Genomic DNA, 17,700 nt, shown 5'->3' on the forward strand with positions numbered 1-17,700 from the left:
AGAACTTTATAAGCATTTCTCTAGCGCAGGTCTGTTGGCAGACTGTTCTTTTAGTTTTTGTTTATTGAAAATGTCCTTATTCCACTTGAAAGTTTGAAGGATATTTTTGCTGGATATAGAATTCTGATTGTTTTGTTTTGTTCGTTTGCTTGTTTCACCACTTTTTCTTCCTTAAACGATCCAAGTCCACTTCACCCTGGTCTCTCTGTTTGCTCTTTCCTCTCCCTGGACAACTCTTTAACCAGTTCCTCATGTCACAGGCTAATTCTCATCTCTCTGGTTTCATTTCACGCTTCTCAGAGACCTCTGTTGACCATGCTATCCAAAACCAGCCTTCTTCTCTGTGACTTTCTCATTTTCCTCTTTACATCTTGTGCAATACTTCCACAATGTTTTTATTTGTTTCCTTGCTTCTTGTCTTTCTACCTGAGTAGCTCCATATGAAAATTTATTTTATATTCTCCTACATTCTTGGCATTTGGCAAAATACCTGGCATCATGATAAAGGCACAGTGATGTTTCCCTAATGTAGAATGGATGCGACTGAAGTTACAGGGGCATCTGAAGTCTAGCTTTGCTAGAATTGAAAAGACACATTGAGTAGTCACACTGCTAAACTCTCCAGGACCATCTGTTTTACACACTGTGCTAGGGAATATAAATGCAAAAGTGAAGCATCTTCAAGAAACTTTTCCAGATTCTCTGAGTTGGAAACAATCTCCTCCTCTCATTTCCCTAGCATTCCACTTCATCCTGACTGTGGTACTTTTTGTGATTGACCTTGTACCATTGCTGTTTCTATACATATCTTCCCTCTCCAACTGGATTGTCAGGTCCTTGCAGGCAGGGACGATATTTCTGAACACACACTGGCAGTCCTGCAGAAATAACCTTTACGTCTGCAGACGTTTTGGGATACTCATAAAATAGTATTGCATTGAAAATGAATTGAATGAGAAAGTTAGCATTTTTGTTTAATAAGATTCTCTATTTCTCTGTGGAAAAAGGAGCTGTATAATTCCAAAGTCATTAGGATTTCAACTCAGCATTAATAAAGCCCTAAGTTCCCACCAAGGACACTGTGTCACGTGTGGAGGAGGACTCCTCTGCCCCTTCCCTGCCTTTGTTCTTTTTTTTCTGTTTATACGCACTGCCTTCATAGTTTAGGCTCCCTGCAGTTTGCAGCACAATAACGTGCCAAATATTTCCTGCCCACGCGTCTGTTTGGCTGCAGAGCAGGGGAACTGTAATGGAAAAGCAGCAGATCAGAATAGTTTTTAGATTTGTTGGTGCTCTTAAAAACGCCCACTTTTAAACATAAATATTTATGCCTGTTGCCATGCTCAACCTCCGTTCGTTATGAGGAGACCTTTGATGAGTCTGTAGTGTGAAGAGGACCCATATAAATACTGGTTACCATTTATTATGACAAGACTGATGGAGAACTCTGGAGGTAGGAAGGCTGAAGCTAGCTTTCATGTTCTGTGCGTAACAGAGGAGAATGGCTCAGCCCCAGATAAGCATTCAAACAACTCACATGTAGGTTGTGATAACTTATTGCCTCTGGGTTTGGGGACTATGGTAATCTTCCTGAGTCACGCACACCTGCGAGTGAAATGGAAGAGCCTTGGAAGCATAGCTGTTCCTTGTAACTTTTTTCTTTAAGACCCAGTATTGTTCTGACAAGTTCAAGTTAACGCAAGGACCATGGCACTAGAGGGCGACACTCTGTAAGGTGGGTGTGTATGTGTGTTGGAGGTGAGGGTTACAAGTCTGAAACTTCCTGTAGGTTCCCAGGCCCCATCCAAGGCTTATAGAATCAGAACCTGCAGATGCTGGGCCTGGGAATCTGCATTTGAGCACCATCCCCAGAGGATGCACTGGGACATTTGGGAGTCACTGCTTGAGGGAATAGAGAGACAAGAGTTGTCTCTTTTGTCTCTTAACTGTCAATCTGTGCCTGGAAAATTCTGAGTCCCTTAGATTGCTCACCAAGAAGATCCTGTGGTCTCATTGTTTTTTTCCCATAACTGAATTGACTCTTAATTGAGCAATTAGGTCAGTCAGGGTCCGATTATCATGTACTTGAAACTAAAACAAAATAAGTTCGTCCTTACACTGGCCAAACCAACTTATCCTGTCATGTCTAACAGGTTTCTCAGAAACATGCATTGGGCTATAGGAATTTGAAAGTCCACAGGAAGTTCTGCCCTTTGTCACGTTATCTACATAAGAGCAATTCTGATGGCATTGCAATATTCAGCAAGCAGGATTCATTGGATGTAATCAGAAGTAACTTTATTCTTGCCATCCACTGCCCTTTCATGCCATCTCTGTGGGGTTAATTTTTTCCTACCCCTTGGGTAAAAACTAGGGTAAGTGTCATGAATTTTCGCTCACTTTTAACTAGTAAAGAGTTCTTTACTTTCATTCTTAAATACACAAAATTCTATGTCCTTAACTGATATATCCAAGTTTTTTTCAGTAGCTTTTAATCTACTGAAAAAAACTGCACAGGTTCAAGGTTGAGAATTATGCTTTATTCAGTGAACTTACTGAGGACTTTAGCCTGGGATACAGCCTTTCAGATAGCTCTGAGGGAGTGTTCCAAAAAGGTAAGGGAGAAGCCAGGATACATAGGAGTTTTTGCTGAGAAAAAAAAACATGTGTTCAAACATCACAAGATTACTGCTAATCATAAGAACAAAACATTTCAAGTTAATGATTTTAGCGCTTTTCTATGTATGGCAAGAGTCTTGGCCTGACTGAAGTCATTCCTTTGATATGCATCTTAACTATCTTGGGCCAATATCCTGTTTTTCTCCATCCTGAATCCCCTCAGGGAGCCCCACTGCCAGGAGCGCCTGCAGTGGCTGATGACTCCTTTGTCTACTGAAATGGCAGGTGACATTCTTAGTTCACACAGGGTAGAAACATAATTTTTAAACAGCTCCAAACTTTATTGGAAGTGAGTTTTCCCCCTCCGTTAGCTCAGTTCTGCTTGGGCGGCCTATTTGCCATGGGAAAAGGGTGCATAGGCTCTTCTCTTCCTCTCTGCCTGTGGCTTTTGCTTTTCTTCCTTTATCTCTGCCTTAGGTTCCTCCAGGGCTGAGGGATGCAGGGTATCAGGTTAGAAAGGCGAGGGAGATAAAGGTTTATTTGATAGATACCTATACAAAACTCGCATAGACACTACCTGACTCTTTCTCATGGGGTGATTTCATGGCTTTTTCAAGAACTCAGCATTACTTGATACTTAGCCCATAGGCTATGTACCTCCTCTGGGGTCACTTTAAGGCCCTAGATATCCAGTTGAACCCTGCTATCATCCTTCCGCTGAGGTCACATTGCCCCCACCGTTTATACACGGCACACACGTGGTCTGTGGGAAACTTCACATCGTTTGCTCTGACAAGCTCTGAGAATACAGGTCAGGCCCAGTCCTTCCACCTCTCTTACTTCGCCATCAGAGTAGCTAAGTAGACACAGGCTCCAGACTTTGGATCTTGCCAGTGTTGTCGAGTCCAGGACACTGGGCTCCAAGCACAATAAGGCATTCCTCAAGCTCTCTGAGTAGTTCCACTGAATCCTTTTCCCATGGGTTCGAGGTGAGAGAGAAGGAATCCCCCATCTCACATGGAAGAGGGTTAAGTCAAACTCATAGTATGATAGAGCTCCTTTTAAGAAATTCCCTATTCCTTTCTTTCTTCTCCAATCTCTTTTTCAGACTGGTGGTGAGGGATCAGCTTTAGTTGGAAAATGGCTCTTGACCACTTCTGTTGGATGCCCTGAACTGGGGCTCTCACACTCCACTTTAGTCATGGGGGTGTAGCTAGCATCTGTGTCTTAGAGCTTCAACCGGGGGCTTCCTCCAAGATACTGGGAAATAAAGATTCCCTTGTAATATCTCTTTGCAATCATAATACCAGCTAGTTTATGTTTATCACTTGTTGTATACCAGACGCTCCTTCATACATGCCTAATCTTACTCAGTCCTTCCCACAATCCTATAAGGAAACAGAAGTTCAGAGAAGTCAAATAATTTGTGTCAAGTCACCCAGATGGCAGGTTGCAAAATTCTTCCCAACACTGTGCATTATTTTCTTTTGAGGAAAATAAGAATGATTTTTGTGTCTTAGAAAGAAAATACTATGCATTCATCAGGGGGAAAAAAAATGCTATAGCTGTTTACTATCCTGGCTTTGACAATGGGAAGATATGGAATTTTGGAGCAAAATTAAGAGCAACAAGTCTCAGTTGCTAAGCATTTGAATAGACTTATTCACTTAATTCTTATAAAACCTTGTGATGTGGATGGACTCGTCTTCATCTTGTAGATGAAGAAACTGAGGCCAGGGGGATATTATGTGGCTTCCCCTACATTACACAACGAGGAATATTTGGAGCCAGGATTTAAAATCCAAAGTCTCAGACCATGACCCTGAATCTACTTTTCCTCTCCACTCTGATGGGACATAGCAGGAATATGAGCTTGTGGAAGTTGTTTGGTTGATGCTTCTTTCAAACACATCTGACTCTAGATGAGGAGCGACAGAGGAGTCAAGGTTTTCACTAAACTCCTTGGAAACAAAGAGCATCTTATTCATCTTGGAATCCCTAGTGCCTGGTCCAAAGTTGACACTCTATTAATGAATGAATGAAATGGGTAAACAGTCAATAACTTTCTTTTCAACTCTCTGGTGGAAAGTAAGTTTACATGTGGGTTAAATTAAGACAGCCTCCTCCTCCTGGGTATTTACATTTTATAAGATGGTCTTGGGAGAAGAGCTCAGATGAATGATATCTAAACTTGAATTTCTGATTCGGTCCTTGGAATAGAGGTGGAAGAGGAACTGAGACCGAGTTTTTCTCTGGAGTCTCAAGTTTCACTGAAGAGATGACAGCTTACATGTCTCTCTGCCGTAAGGAAAAAATAGATTGCTTCTTTGTTTGGGTTACGGAGCGCTTCTTTGTTTGGGTTACGAAGTACCCGGAAACATTTTACCTCAAAGAAGTATGTTCTAATAATTTCAGTCATCCAGCAAGGGGGCAGGCAGCTTCCAAAGTATTCACAGTCATACTTCTGCTGAGGAACCTGTCGGCTGGGCTCTTGGAAGGAAGGATTGAAATGTTATTGGTGGGGTGGACCAGATGGCTTCTGAGAGACTCTGTCCCTGACCTTTTGGAGATGTAGGATTCGTTCAGGTGGCTGAAGACAAGGATGCAGCTAACCAGGTCTGTGTGTCTGTCATCCACAGGTCTGAGGCGCAATTACAGATGTACCATCTGCAGTGTCTCTCTAAACTCAATAGAACAGTATCATGCCCATCTGAAAGGATCTAAACATCAGACCAAGTAGGTACTTTCATGCTTTCACTCTTCAGTCCTTTTGTATGTAACTTTTAGCATGATGAATAAAGGCTAACCACTTTACTTATTTCAAAATAAGTAGATGAAAACTGTATCTCTTATCTCCAAGGTTCCCTTGATATTTATGCTGCTCAAGCCTCCAGAGTCTGCCTAGCACAGCTTGAAGAATGACTTCTTGCCTTTTTTGGACACAGTAATGACAATATTTTTTTTTCATTTTTTTCCTTCTTTTCAAGGCTAGTCAGCACATTTGTATGAACTTCAGGAAACTTTTAGATCTATATTAAGTGTTTTTAAATAAGCAATGTAGTCTCTACTTGGAGGATGGGCCAGACCTCCGTGTTGTGAAGTCAAATTCTGTGAATGTCTTCGACCACTTTCTGTTTCTAGAAGCATATTGTTGCTTAGTCTGGAAACCTAACAAATCCCCTGGAATTTTAAGTCATTCACATACATAGCTATTTTCAATTCAATGGAAGCTCATTCCATTCCCCCTCCCCCAAATTCTCATGATTTTAAACCAGAAAAGTCTAATCAGGCATCATTTCCCCTGTATTTATACTGCTCATCTTTTTAGAAAACCGATGACATTAGCTTTTAGGTATTTTTAAAGCAGCTGCTAGGACTGCTAATAAAATCTAATAAAATAGGAAAAAACAAAGAATATCTCAAAAATATGTAATTTTCCTGAATATAATTGTTTTCATTTCTCTCATATTCATTAGCAGAATCATTGAACAGATTCGACTGTATCAGGGCCTCATACATAATGAATGATTCATTTAACAAAGGTTTATGAAGCGCCCACTGTGTGCCAGACCCCGAGTGTGCCCTGGGGAAGAAAAGATGAATGGATTTAGGCCTTCCTCTTGCGGAGCTCCCTGCCAGGCTGGGGAAACAGTCATGTAAACACATAGATTGTTCTCTGTTACCATAATGTGGGCACCCTGATCTTTGAGGACCAGGACGGGAGCATCCAGGGGAAGCTTTCCAGGGACGTCAATGCAGAGGCTGAGCTCATAAGGGTGAAGTCAGGGTCTGATTTTGTTTTCCATTATCACCCAGCCCCCAGCACAACACTTGATACGTATTAAGGGCTTCATAACCATTCCTGATGGAGTGAATGTGTGATTTTTAAAAGATGAGTAACGACAGCAGAAACTAACACAACACAGTAAAGCAATTATACTCCAATAAATATGTCCAAAAAAAAAAAAAAGAAGAAAAGATGAGTAACGATTTTCCAAGCACGGATAGGAAGGTACATTCCAGGCAGGGAAATTTCTTGGCAAAGATACTGCAAAGACATAGATTCACAGGGGTTTCTGGCTTCAGGGGAGGAGTTTAAGCCCAGAGTTCCTACTGACCCTCAGTTTTTCCTCAATATAGTGCGGTTCGGTGAGTCAAAGCTGCTTTCATCACTTGCTTTACTCTGATCCACCCCCAAAGGGCTTTTATCAAGGAGGTTCTTCAGAAACAAGACTGTCTCTGATACTGAGCACCTAGAGCACTTGTATTGATTATTGGGAGCTGCTGCCCCAACCCCCAAAACGGTCCCTTCAGCATCTCTCTGACTCTCCCGTTGTGAGCCATACCGTATGCATTCTAACGAGCATGCATCTGACGTACGCACAGACACCTTACAAGGAGCTGCAACAGTAAATGATCATCTTTTAGGGGCATGTATTTATTGCTCTTCATAAATAGAAAAAGGTAGACAGCAGTGACTTTAGGTGGCAAGAATCATGTCAATAACTGATGCAGATAGATAGCATCTCCAGGTTCAGGAAAATACCTACCTCTCTATGTGTACCTATAAAACTTCACGTGACAGAATTTGTGCCAGGCATAGTCACACCTAATACCTTGTTTATTCCCCTTAACTACCTTGAGATACATATTACTGACCCATTATTTGATCTGAGAAACTAAGGCTCAGAGAGGCGAAGTAAGTTTCGCAGCACCACCTTGCCAAAAAAATGGCAGAACTAGACTGGACCCAGCAGCGTCTGGCTCTTGCTTTTAATTAATTCGTGTCACTCAGCCGCCACAGACAGGCTTTGGACACAGGACTGCAGGGGCTGCCAGTAGAGAGTCCTATGATGAATTTTGAAAAAGGGCATTGCTTCCCTGGTGTAATTTAATAAGTATACGTGACTTCAGAAGGGTACGTCTCCTGCTGTGCTGCCTTCTTTCCAATAAACAAGACAGTTTGCTTTTTTTTTTAACCACAAAAGCACAAGGTTGAAGAAACCTTGAAGAAAATAATTGTCATAGCTCTGTCCCGCAGGCCATTTCATCTGTCCTTATACCAGATTTGAGTATCCTGGGTGTGTATATGAGTCTGTCTTTGTTTACGAGACAGACCGTTCCATAATTTTCTTGTAATATCCTTGTTAGGTTTGGTTTCAGGTGTGTGAGGACCTCGATAAACAGATTCTATTTCTAATCCCTGAATGAGTTTGTGGTAGACTGCTGCTATTTCTTACCTTAAATACGAGGAAGAATTCATTAGTGAAGCCATCTAGGCCTAAAAATTTATGCTGTGGGAGTATTTTTCTTAGAAATTCAGTTTCTTTAATACAGTATTGTTCATATCTTCTATTCTTAATCAGCTTAAATAAGCTGTCTTTCAATTAATTTCTCCATTTCATTTACATTTTAAAATATATTGGTATAAAATTGTTCATTTTGTCCCCTAATTTTATTTTTAATGCTTGTGGAATATTTTTCTTTCCAGACACTGTTTATTTGTGTCTCTTCCTTTTTTTTTTTTTTTGATCATTTTTCTTGTTAGAAGTTTATCAATCTTTATTAGTTGTTTTTTTTTTTTGATGAACAAATGTTGGGGATTTGTTGATTTTCTTTATGTACAGTTATTTTATGACATTTAAAATATTATTTCCTTCTTTCTACTTCCTTTGGATTTAATTTGCATTTTCCCCTGGCTTCTTAATATAAAAGTATAGGTCCTATAATGAAAAAGAATCTGAAAAAGAATATATATAAATATAAATATAAATATAAATAAATGGTCCTATCTATCAATTAGGCCAAGTTTCTTAATCTTGTTCAAATCAGTATATTCTTACTGATTTTTTTGTCTGCTTTTTATATCCATGAGAAGCAGACATAATTAAAAACCTCCAACTGTACATATGATTTGCCTATGTGTCTTCTTAATTCTCTCTTTTCTTTTTTTTTTTTTAATCTTTTCTTTTTTGTTTTATATATTTAAAGGTATATATATTAGATGCTTACAAACTTAGGATTTTTTAATGTATTCTTATTGTATGGGCCCTTTTTTTTTAATCACTTTTTGCCATCATGAAATGTCCTTCTTTGTTACTAGTAGTATTTTCCTTGACGTATACCAACATCAACTACAGCGACTCTTCAAGGCTTTCAAAAGTTTTTCCTTTCAATTGTATCCAGCTTTTATTTTGTTCTCAGGTGGAAGTTTAGTGTGATGGAAGTCAGCCAAATGGTTCTTAACTGTTCTAATCGGACTAAGTCAACATAAGTATTAAACTGTCAGTAATCTTCAAGGCCTTATATTTATATTTTTGCAGTCATTTCTAGAGGAGCGTTGAGATGAGCAGAGATGATTCAGTTGTGTAGTGGAAAGGACACTGAATTTTATTTCTAGTGCAATTTTGCCACTGAGTGACCCTGGGCACTGACAAACCTTCTTTAAGTCTCACTTCCCTCAAAGATGAGTGTTTAATGATGACAAGAACACAGCAAATACGCTTCCACTTCCCATGCTTTGCTCATGATCCTGGTATTCTTTTCTACGAATCCTGAATTCAGACTTAAAGTTTTTCCTAAAACATGTCCCAGTCAGCCTTGAGCATTTATTGAAGTTAGCAGTGACCCTCCCCTACCCCAATTATGTCCACCCAGAACCTCAGAATATGATCTTATTTGTAAATAGGGTCTTTGCAGATGTAAAAGTTAAGAATCTCAAGATGAAATCTTTCTGGATTTATGAGAATGATTTATGGTGTCTTTATGAGAGAAAGGAAAGGGAGATTCGAACACACGGAGAAGGTGGCCCCGTGAAGACAGATGCAGAGATTGGGGTTCTGTTTCCTCAAGCCAAGGAACACCAGGAGCCAGCAGCGGAGGAGGAGGAGGCAAGAAGGAATCTCCTCCAGAGCTTTTGGAGGGAGTGTGCCCTGCTGACACCTTGATCCCAGAACCTTGAGAATCTTCTAGAACCTTGAGAGAATAAATTTCTGTTGTTTGAAGACACTCAGTTTTGGGTACTTTTTAAAGGGCAGCCCTAGGAAATTAATAGAGTGTGAAACCTACATGCCTTGTTCCATAAGTAATCCTTCAGTCATATTTTCTGGGCAACTGCTTACAATGCCAATCCCGATAACGACAATGATGATGGTCATAGGGATGCGGGTGGAGAAGATGGTGATGATGATGACGCCACCACTGATAACCAAAGTGGGACTTGTCTGAGACTGGGACACAGCCACAGACTAAAATGCTTTGGAAGTGTTACATCTAATACACACAGCAGTCCTGTAATTGACCAGAGGCTCCACTTTATAGGTTAGAAAATTGAGTCTCAGAGAAGTTCAGTGACTTGCCCAAGGTCCCCCAAAAAATTGGTCAGCAGAGTCAAGAACAGAAGTCAGGTTACTGGCAACCTTTACTCTAACTGTTATAACAGTACTTAAATAATACTATTATTATTGCATTGCTCTTTACTAGTAGTAAAAAGACTTTTTCTTTTTTTATGGCAAATGTCATAAACAGCAAAATGACTGTCGAATTTTGCTCCATGGTTAAATTGCAAGAGAAATATTCAATAGCTAATGAGAGTAAAGGTTTCGAAATGCAAATGATCACACTGGCATATAAAGCAATTGCCTGTTGGTAGATTTTTCAGCATTTCCGGGGGATCTAGTCTGTCAATCAGTACAAATGTTTAAAATGAAATTTAAAGGCAGAAGTGTTTAGGGAACACTTCAAGCCTCAGGACATTGTATTACCTAGAATTAAAGGTTATAAAATTTGTCATTACTTACTTTGATATTTCACTTGGTTGAAAATGAGGTACAAGTGTTTAAGAGAATAAATCAGACTGACCAAAAGTTAGTAGTAATTTCTATATGTGCTGCTTCCTTTGAGAAGAAGCCTGAAGTGGTGATATCCATTGCTTTTTCTGCAATTTTTCCCAATTAGTATGAATCCTCCAGACAAAGCCTTCATATTATCCATTTCCCCATTATATTCATTTATTTGTGAAGTGATTGAGTGGATGTCCAGTCTAATTTTCAGAGCTAGAATATATTTGCTTTAAATACCTTGGAATTCAGTTCCTGCATTCAGGATAATAGTTAGTTGTGTGTGGGGGGGAGGAGGGTGGAATAATAAATAATAATAATAAAAATAAATATTTTTGCAAGAGATGCTCAGCATGAAGAAGCTTCTGTACTTATAATAAATAAAAATAGCTTAATATACCAAGAAGATGTTCTCTTTGGAAACAAGCAAACAAAAACCAAATCGAGGCATGGACTTCTTCGAAGGCTAAAAGTATAGAATTTTTTTTGGTAGAATTTTCAATGTGATTTACTGACATTAATTAACCAAGAATTTCAATAACCTAAGGGGTTGGGACTTTGGTTCTGAGTTCTGATACGGGCAGGGCATAAGACAGTGTTGAAAACAGAGCCGTCCTTTCCCAAAGAGGATCAAGTTATTTCTCTTCAGCTGATAATTATTCATAAGCTGCTTGAAAAGGCTTGGAATAAAGGGCAAAATCTAGAATCCAAGGCAAAAGAGCTCCTGCAGGAAGTGGAGCTTGTGGAATATCACCAAGTCTTTCTAGCCAAAGGGCTAGATTTGCATCCTAGGCACTGTAAATAGGGTGCCTTATGCAGCACAAGGATGGGGATGAGGCAGGGCCTGTGGGTCAAAGGGCATTCTCTATTTAGCCCTGTTTTTTTAAATTTATTTATTAAACTATAGTTGATATACAATATGGAGTTAGCTTTAGGTGTACAGCTTCAGATTCTATTCCATTATAGGTCATTACAAGATACTGAATACAGTTCCCTGTGCTACACAGTAAATACCTGTTGTTTATCTACTTCATATATAGTAGTGTGTATCTATTAATCCCATAATCCTAATTTATCCCTCACCCTCCCCTTTCCCCTTTGGTAAGCATAAATTTATTTTCTATGTCTGTGAATCTGTTTCTGTTTTGTAAATAAGTTCATTTGTATCTTGGTTTTAGATTCCACATATAAGTGTTATCATATGGTATTTGTCTTTCTTGGTCTGACTTACTTCACTTAGTATGATAATCTCTTGAGTCCATCCATGTTGCTGCAAATGGCTAAATTTCATTCCTTTTTTATGGCTGAGTAATATTCCACTATATATATATATATATATATATATATATATATATATATATATATATATATATATACACACACACCACATCTTCTTTATCCATTCCTCTGTTGATGGACACCTTGGTTGCTTCCATGTCTTGCTTATGTAAATAGTGCTGCTGTGGACACTGGGGAACATGTCTCTTTCTGAATTAGAGTTTTCATCTTTTCTGGACATATGCCCAGTAGTGGGATTGCTGGATCATATGGTAACTCTATTTTTAGTTTTTTAAGGAAACTCCAGATTGTTTTTCACAGTTAGCCCTGTTTTTTACAGAACATTCGAGTTCACTGCTGTCACGAGCCCTCCCTTCTCTGAGGAAGGCCTCAGAGCCCAACTTCTCAAATGGAGGAGACAATAGCTTATAGATAGAGGGATTCCAGAGAAGCCAGAAAAAACTAGATCTGTCTCTGTCTACGGCACTAATGCACAGGCAATTCCAACAGCTGTACTTTTTCCTAAGTCTCACTTGCATGCTTTTGCTCTATATGCCGTATCTAGGGATACATTACAATTACAGTCTGTGAATAGATTAGGCCTTTTGTGGGCTTGAAAAGTACTAAATGGGGAGCATTTTCACTCTTCCATATTATTTATAGAATGACTGATGACCCCTAGTGCTCTTTAGCTCACTCGTTTTCCACCCCCCTTCCTTCTGGACAGACTTGTAATCATTATTTTGTCTTGCTTGAAATTTGTGTGAGTCATAACTGTCTCCAGAGTGGTTCTGAGCCAATGCTTTCAAGTCTCAGCTTTAATTGTGGGTCCCGTTGCCCACCTTTCATGTTCTTTGTCAGGCTGCTTCAGAGAGTCACCTAGTACCAGTCCCCAAGGGTGCAAGGCCGTTACCTGATTTGCTTCTGAAAAGTGCATCTGTGTCAAGAGAGAAAAGAACCACCGGAAGGAGGTGATGGAGCCCAACAGGCCTGGCCTGGGAGGTGGACAGCAAGCCCCAGGGTCACTGCTTCTCACATCATGTCCCCTCACTGAGTTTCAAAGCCCTCATTGAATATAGGGTAGTCAAGGTCTCTATCAACCCAACATTCTCTAATTTTATGCTTCAAGACTGAGCTTTTTAAACTTTTTAGTATTTTCCAGCGGCAGAAGAGTAGCTGTAAAGTCATCCTTCTTTCGTGTTTACCTCTCTCCTGCTGGGTGGCCCAGAAATTGACCAGTCCCCTCACACTCAGGTCCTGCTAGAGGAAAAGTGTCCTCCAGGCCTGTTTATCCTGTTCTTGAACAAAAGGCGGAGGGGCTTTTCCAAGGCTATGCCTTGGGGCAAAAGAAGTGAAGTTGGTCATATCAGGAGAAAGTAGAGAAAGAAGCTTTATTTTCACTTCATTCCACTCTCTGAATACCAAACACACATTCTGGTGGTTTCTCAGGCAAATGGAATGAGTGAGAGGGGGGTTGAGGAAGGCTCGAAAGGGAACCTGGACCCATCACCTGAGCAGTCCAGGCTTCTGTCCTTACACTCATTCTGGGTCTTTTGTAAGTTACTGTAACCCCTTCTCACACATCTCCCCAGAGTTCATTAGACACTAGAGTATGTCCAGTTGTAAGCTATCTTTAGCTGCTCTTGACTTCTACTCCAATCAGACTTTGGTAAAATGTTGAATTTGGCCAGCGTTTGTCTAATCTCTTAAAAGTTGTCATGGAACATGGAATGCCAGGGAATTGAATTAAAATAAATGAAGGACCTTGCTTCATTTAGGTCAATGTTGATAGGGAAGTAGGCGGAGGAGATAAGATGGGGATGGACACGTGCCTTGGTTGTGTTCCTGAGTCCAGCTCTCCATCTCTGCCCTTTGGCTGGAGGAGAGGATTAAGCCCATTCTGGCTGGGATTTTCATAGTGTAAATGGGGTAGTGGTTTGAGTGATTGGACAAATCAGCCCCTCACCCCATTTAATTCACTCCCATGACCAAAATCTGTTGAGTGCCTGCTATGTTTGAGGCATTGAAACAGGCATTGGGGACAACAGAAGGAGCTCCTTTTACCTCTCGACAAGTATATAATCTAGTTGAGAGGAAGCAACATGTAGTCAAGTAAATACAGTTAAAATCAACATAGGATATATTGGCACAAAATGCTGCTGGAATGCAGAAGTAGTTGCATCTGTTTGGGGGTCAGCAGGAAAGGTGGTCATGGGGTGAGTACAGGAAAGTGGCTTGGGAAGGAGACCATCTGGGTTCAATCTTGGCTCTACATCTACTGATTGGGTGGCCTTGAGCTTGTTACTTAAAGACCTGTCTGGAGCTTTGTTTCCACACCTGTAAAATATGACAGATTATAAAAAGTCTTAGCAGAACTGACTGTGGTGAGGATTGAGGGGTTTTTTTTAAGTCGTTATTGAATTTGTTACAATATTGCTTCTGCTTTCTTATGTTTCGGTTTTTTGGCCTGGAGGCATGTGGGATCTTAGCTCCCTGACCAGGAAGGCATTGGAAGGTGAAGTGTTAACCACTGGACTGCCAGGGAAGTTCCTAGGATTGAGTTTTAAGAACAACAAAAACCAACAATAACAAAAAATACAAAACTTCTTAGACAGTACTTGGCATGAATGGCATGAACTTTTTTCTTACGTGTCAATTATCATTCTGTAATAATGAAATTACATTCGAAATGGACTTTGGGGAACAGGCAGATGAATACTGAGGGATCCGTCAGTACTTCTTTACCCAAGTACTTCTTCTGTAAGATTGGTCCAGAATTCTTCATAGCAAACTCTAGTTGCTTGCCCAAAGTTGGGTTTTGGACTCACAAAAAGTTCAGACCCGTTCAGGGTTTAGAACCCAAAGTGACCTAAATCAGACAGTGGGATATAAAGAATTATCTAGGACAGTCCTCCGAAGACTATTCTCATTCTGAGTTTCTTGTGGTCTAATGCCTTCCACCTGCTCCAAGTCTTCATTTTATACAACAGTTTCAACCTTGGTATTCAATCTTGCAACATCAGAAAGAGCATATTTTTTTTAGAATTTATTTTATTGGAGTATAGTTGGTTCACAATGTTGTGTTAATTTCTGCTGTACAGCAAAGTGATTCAGTTATACATATATGTATACTTTCTTTTTCATATCTTTTCCATGATGGTTTATTATAGGATATTGAATATAGTTCTGTGTGCTACACAGTAGGACCTTGTTGTTTATCCATTCTATATATAATAGTTTGTTACCAGTTACATTGTGTCAGCCATCTGTAATTAGCACATTATTCTCCAAAGACCATGGATTATAATCCTTGAAAGTAAATAAAATAAATTGAACTATGCTCCTGGCTGCATTTCCTAAAATCGTTTTCCCAATATTCTTTGAGACTCCCTGGAGAGATTTTCTTTACCATTCTGATAATATGGAGCTCATTTTTCTTCTCCATTTGCATTTTTATTTCACCATTAAAAAATAATATGTATCCTTTTTATGCAGGCATCTGTCTGCTGCAGCACATACTAGATCCTTAGCTAATCTCAACATTAACTTATTAAATCCGATTTTGATTCACAGCATTTGATAAATCCCCTATGTTTCAGAATTGGAAGGGTTTTCTCAAAAACAAATGATCTCCATGTATGAGGGAGACACCTCTTTAAGTGTTAACCACTGTTATTTACGTCGTAACTTAATGATAAATATTTTGAAGATTTTTTTCTTCTTTGAGTTAATATTATCTAGACCATTCAATATTGTGTTAAGTATAGCCAGATGTAACCAAAATCTGGACCTCAGTCCGAATATGCATTTGTGAGCATCATTATAGTATATACGTGTCACTTTGAATAATCCCTAACAGAAAATAGGAAATGTGTATATTTTTCTATAGCTTTTAGAGTCACAAAGAAATCTCAGTCCATTTCATGCTGAGTAGTCAAATATAAATCAAAATCTATATAGTTAGCTTTCAGAAATGTTGGTGATATTTCAAGCTCAGGACACAATTACTTCAAAGTTCTACCCACAGCTTCTGGTCTTGTTATACTTTCCAGAGATATATCTGTCTTTTCTCTTCCTTATTTAAGTGCCTTTTCTTCTAAAGACACCCAACAGGCTAACATGTGCTCTTTACTCTTTTTGATTTCCAAAACCATCACCACTGAATTTATTCCTGTTCTAACAAAAAAGATCTTGTAATAGCCTCAAATCGAGGAGTTTCAGACCTCTGATTTTCTTTCCTTGATAATAGATAAAGTTCAGACAATAGATTCTGTTTTCTAACATCTTTCCAGTGCTAAAGATAAACTTACTAATAGCTAAGATTTTCACGGTCAGGCATCTTACCTAAATTAGAACCTAGTTGCCCTGGGGTATCTATATCGGAAAGGACCCTTTTAGACCAACTACACAGGTTTCTATCTCTTACTCTTAGAACCAGATGTTATGATTGTGTTATTCCGTATTTTATAAGAGTCCTGCAGGTAAAAAGTGTGCTTTCCGTGGAAAAGAGAGACCTGATCAGAATGTATTCTGAGAGATTCATTACTGCCAGGAAGTTTAGTGGATTAGAAGGAGGCTATTTAAAAGTGACAGGAAAAGGGCCAGGCTCCCTCACACCAGTATTTTAGGAAAACAAGTACAAGTGAAAACAAGTACAAGTAAAAGATCTACCAGCACATTTCATTGTGTATGTACATTGGAGTGGCATCTTTCATTTCAAATTTAACTCTCAAGAGATCCAGTAACAAGCCACTAATTAGCCTTCTAGAACATGCAAATGATAGTTCTACAGTGAATCTAGAGAGTTCATTCTGCCGATGGAATTTAGTCCACTGATGATCTGTTTACGGTGACACAACATGTCATGATGAAAGAACTCCAGGATATCCATTGATAGGGTCAGTAGTTGAGTCAGTTATTACAGAGCAATCCACTGCATGCTAGGGTCCAAGGCACTTAGCAGAGAATGACAAATTAACAAGTTGCCTTCCCTATCCTTAAAGCACTGGTGTGATTTTTAAAGTGCCTCAACAATAAAGCTTTGTGATCCCAGAGAGTAAGCCCTCATTCTGGGGTCTCTCTGGAGGGAGAGAGGGCTGGTGGCCCATCTCAGCAATGGAGGCTGGTGGGCTCTCTGAGCAGCTGTCAGCGCAGCGGAGCCGGGTGACCAGACTCAGCATCCCCAGCTGTGCCTCCAAGCAGCTGCCACCAGGAAAGTAGGTTCTAGGTACAGCTTTCAGGATCCAGAGCAGCCTGGAACCTGAGTTGGGAAGGGAGGAGAGAAGATGATCTGAGGATGCAGGAGGGATGTCAAGTAGGAACAAGATGAAGCATCAAGAAAGCACTTGCTGTTTTGTTGTCTTGGCCATCCCAGAAGCTCTGCCTTCTAAGGCTTTCCCAAAAAAGCCTTTGCTTTCTTCACTCAAGACTTCATATTTTCTGGGTTTTCTTTGAAGACCCCTCATGACTTATATAGGATGATTTAAATCTTGCAACACCTGATTGGATATTTCATTGCTATTCCTGGGAAGAAACCGGGAATAAAAATTACATTAAGAAAAAGTGACATTCGTGATCAAAGAAGGATGATTAGAGGCATTCATCTGTCCAACTTGGGTTGAAAATCAATTCTAATTATTTGTTTTCTCTTCATGCTTATAACACGTTCTCTAGTGTGTGGTTCTAGGAATTGGTAGCAAATGATTAGCTTCTATAAGATAGCATGCAGATAAAAGCATCAGCCTGAGTCAGATATTCATAACAAGAACTGCTTTATGTGCCAAAGCAGATTTTTTTACTGTCCATGCAGCTAATTTTTCTTTTAACCTTGAAAGAGAATAGTTCTTGGATCTTTTGATTAAAATGTCTCATCCTGTGCTCACAGTGGATGTGCAGCAATTAATAGTCTTTCTTTTCTCAACCGTCTAATTAGGGTTGAGGCCAACAGAGCATACAATGACTAAAG

General features: G+C 39.6%; 1 protein-coding gene across 1 annotated transcript in view; it reads left to right on the forward strand.

The window, feature by feature from the left end:
- Positions 1 to 17,700, forward strand: part of ZMAT4 (zinc finger matrin-type 4) — a 262,765-nt gene that overhangs the window by 217,720 nt on the left and 27,345 nt on the right. The window contains exon 5 of the mRNA XM_068532192.1: positions 5,259 to 5,355. Within this exon, the coding sequence (XP_068388293.1) occupies positions 5,259 to 5,355 (97 nt within the window). The remainder of the gene's footprint in view (positions 1 to 5,258; positions 5,356 to 17,700) is intronic.

Source organism: Eschrichtius robustus, chromosome 21, assembly GCF_028021215.1.
Source record: "Eschrichtius robustus isolate mEscRob2 chromosome 21, mEscRob2.pri, whole genome shotgun sequence".
Lineage (NCBI taxonomy): Eukaryota > Metazoa > Chordata > Mammalia > Artiodactyla > Eschrichtiidae > Eschrichtius > Eschrichtius robustus.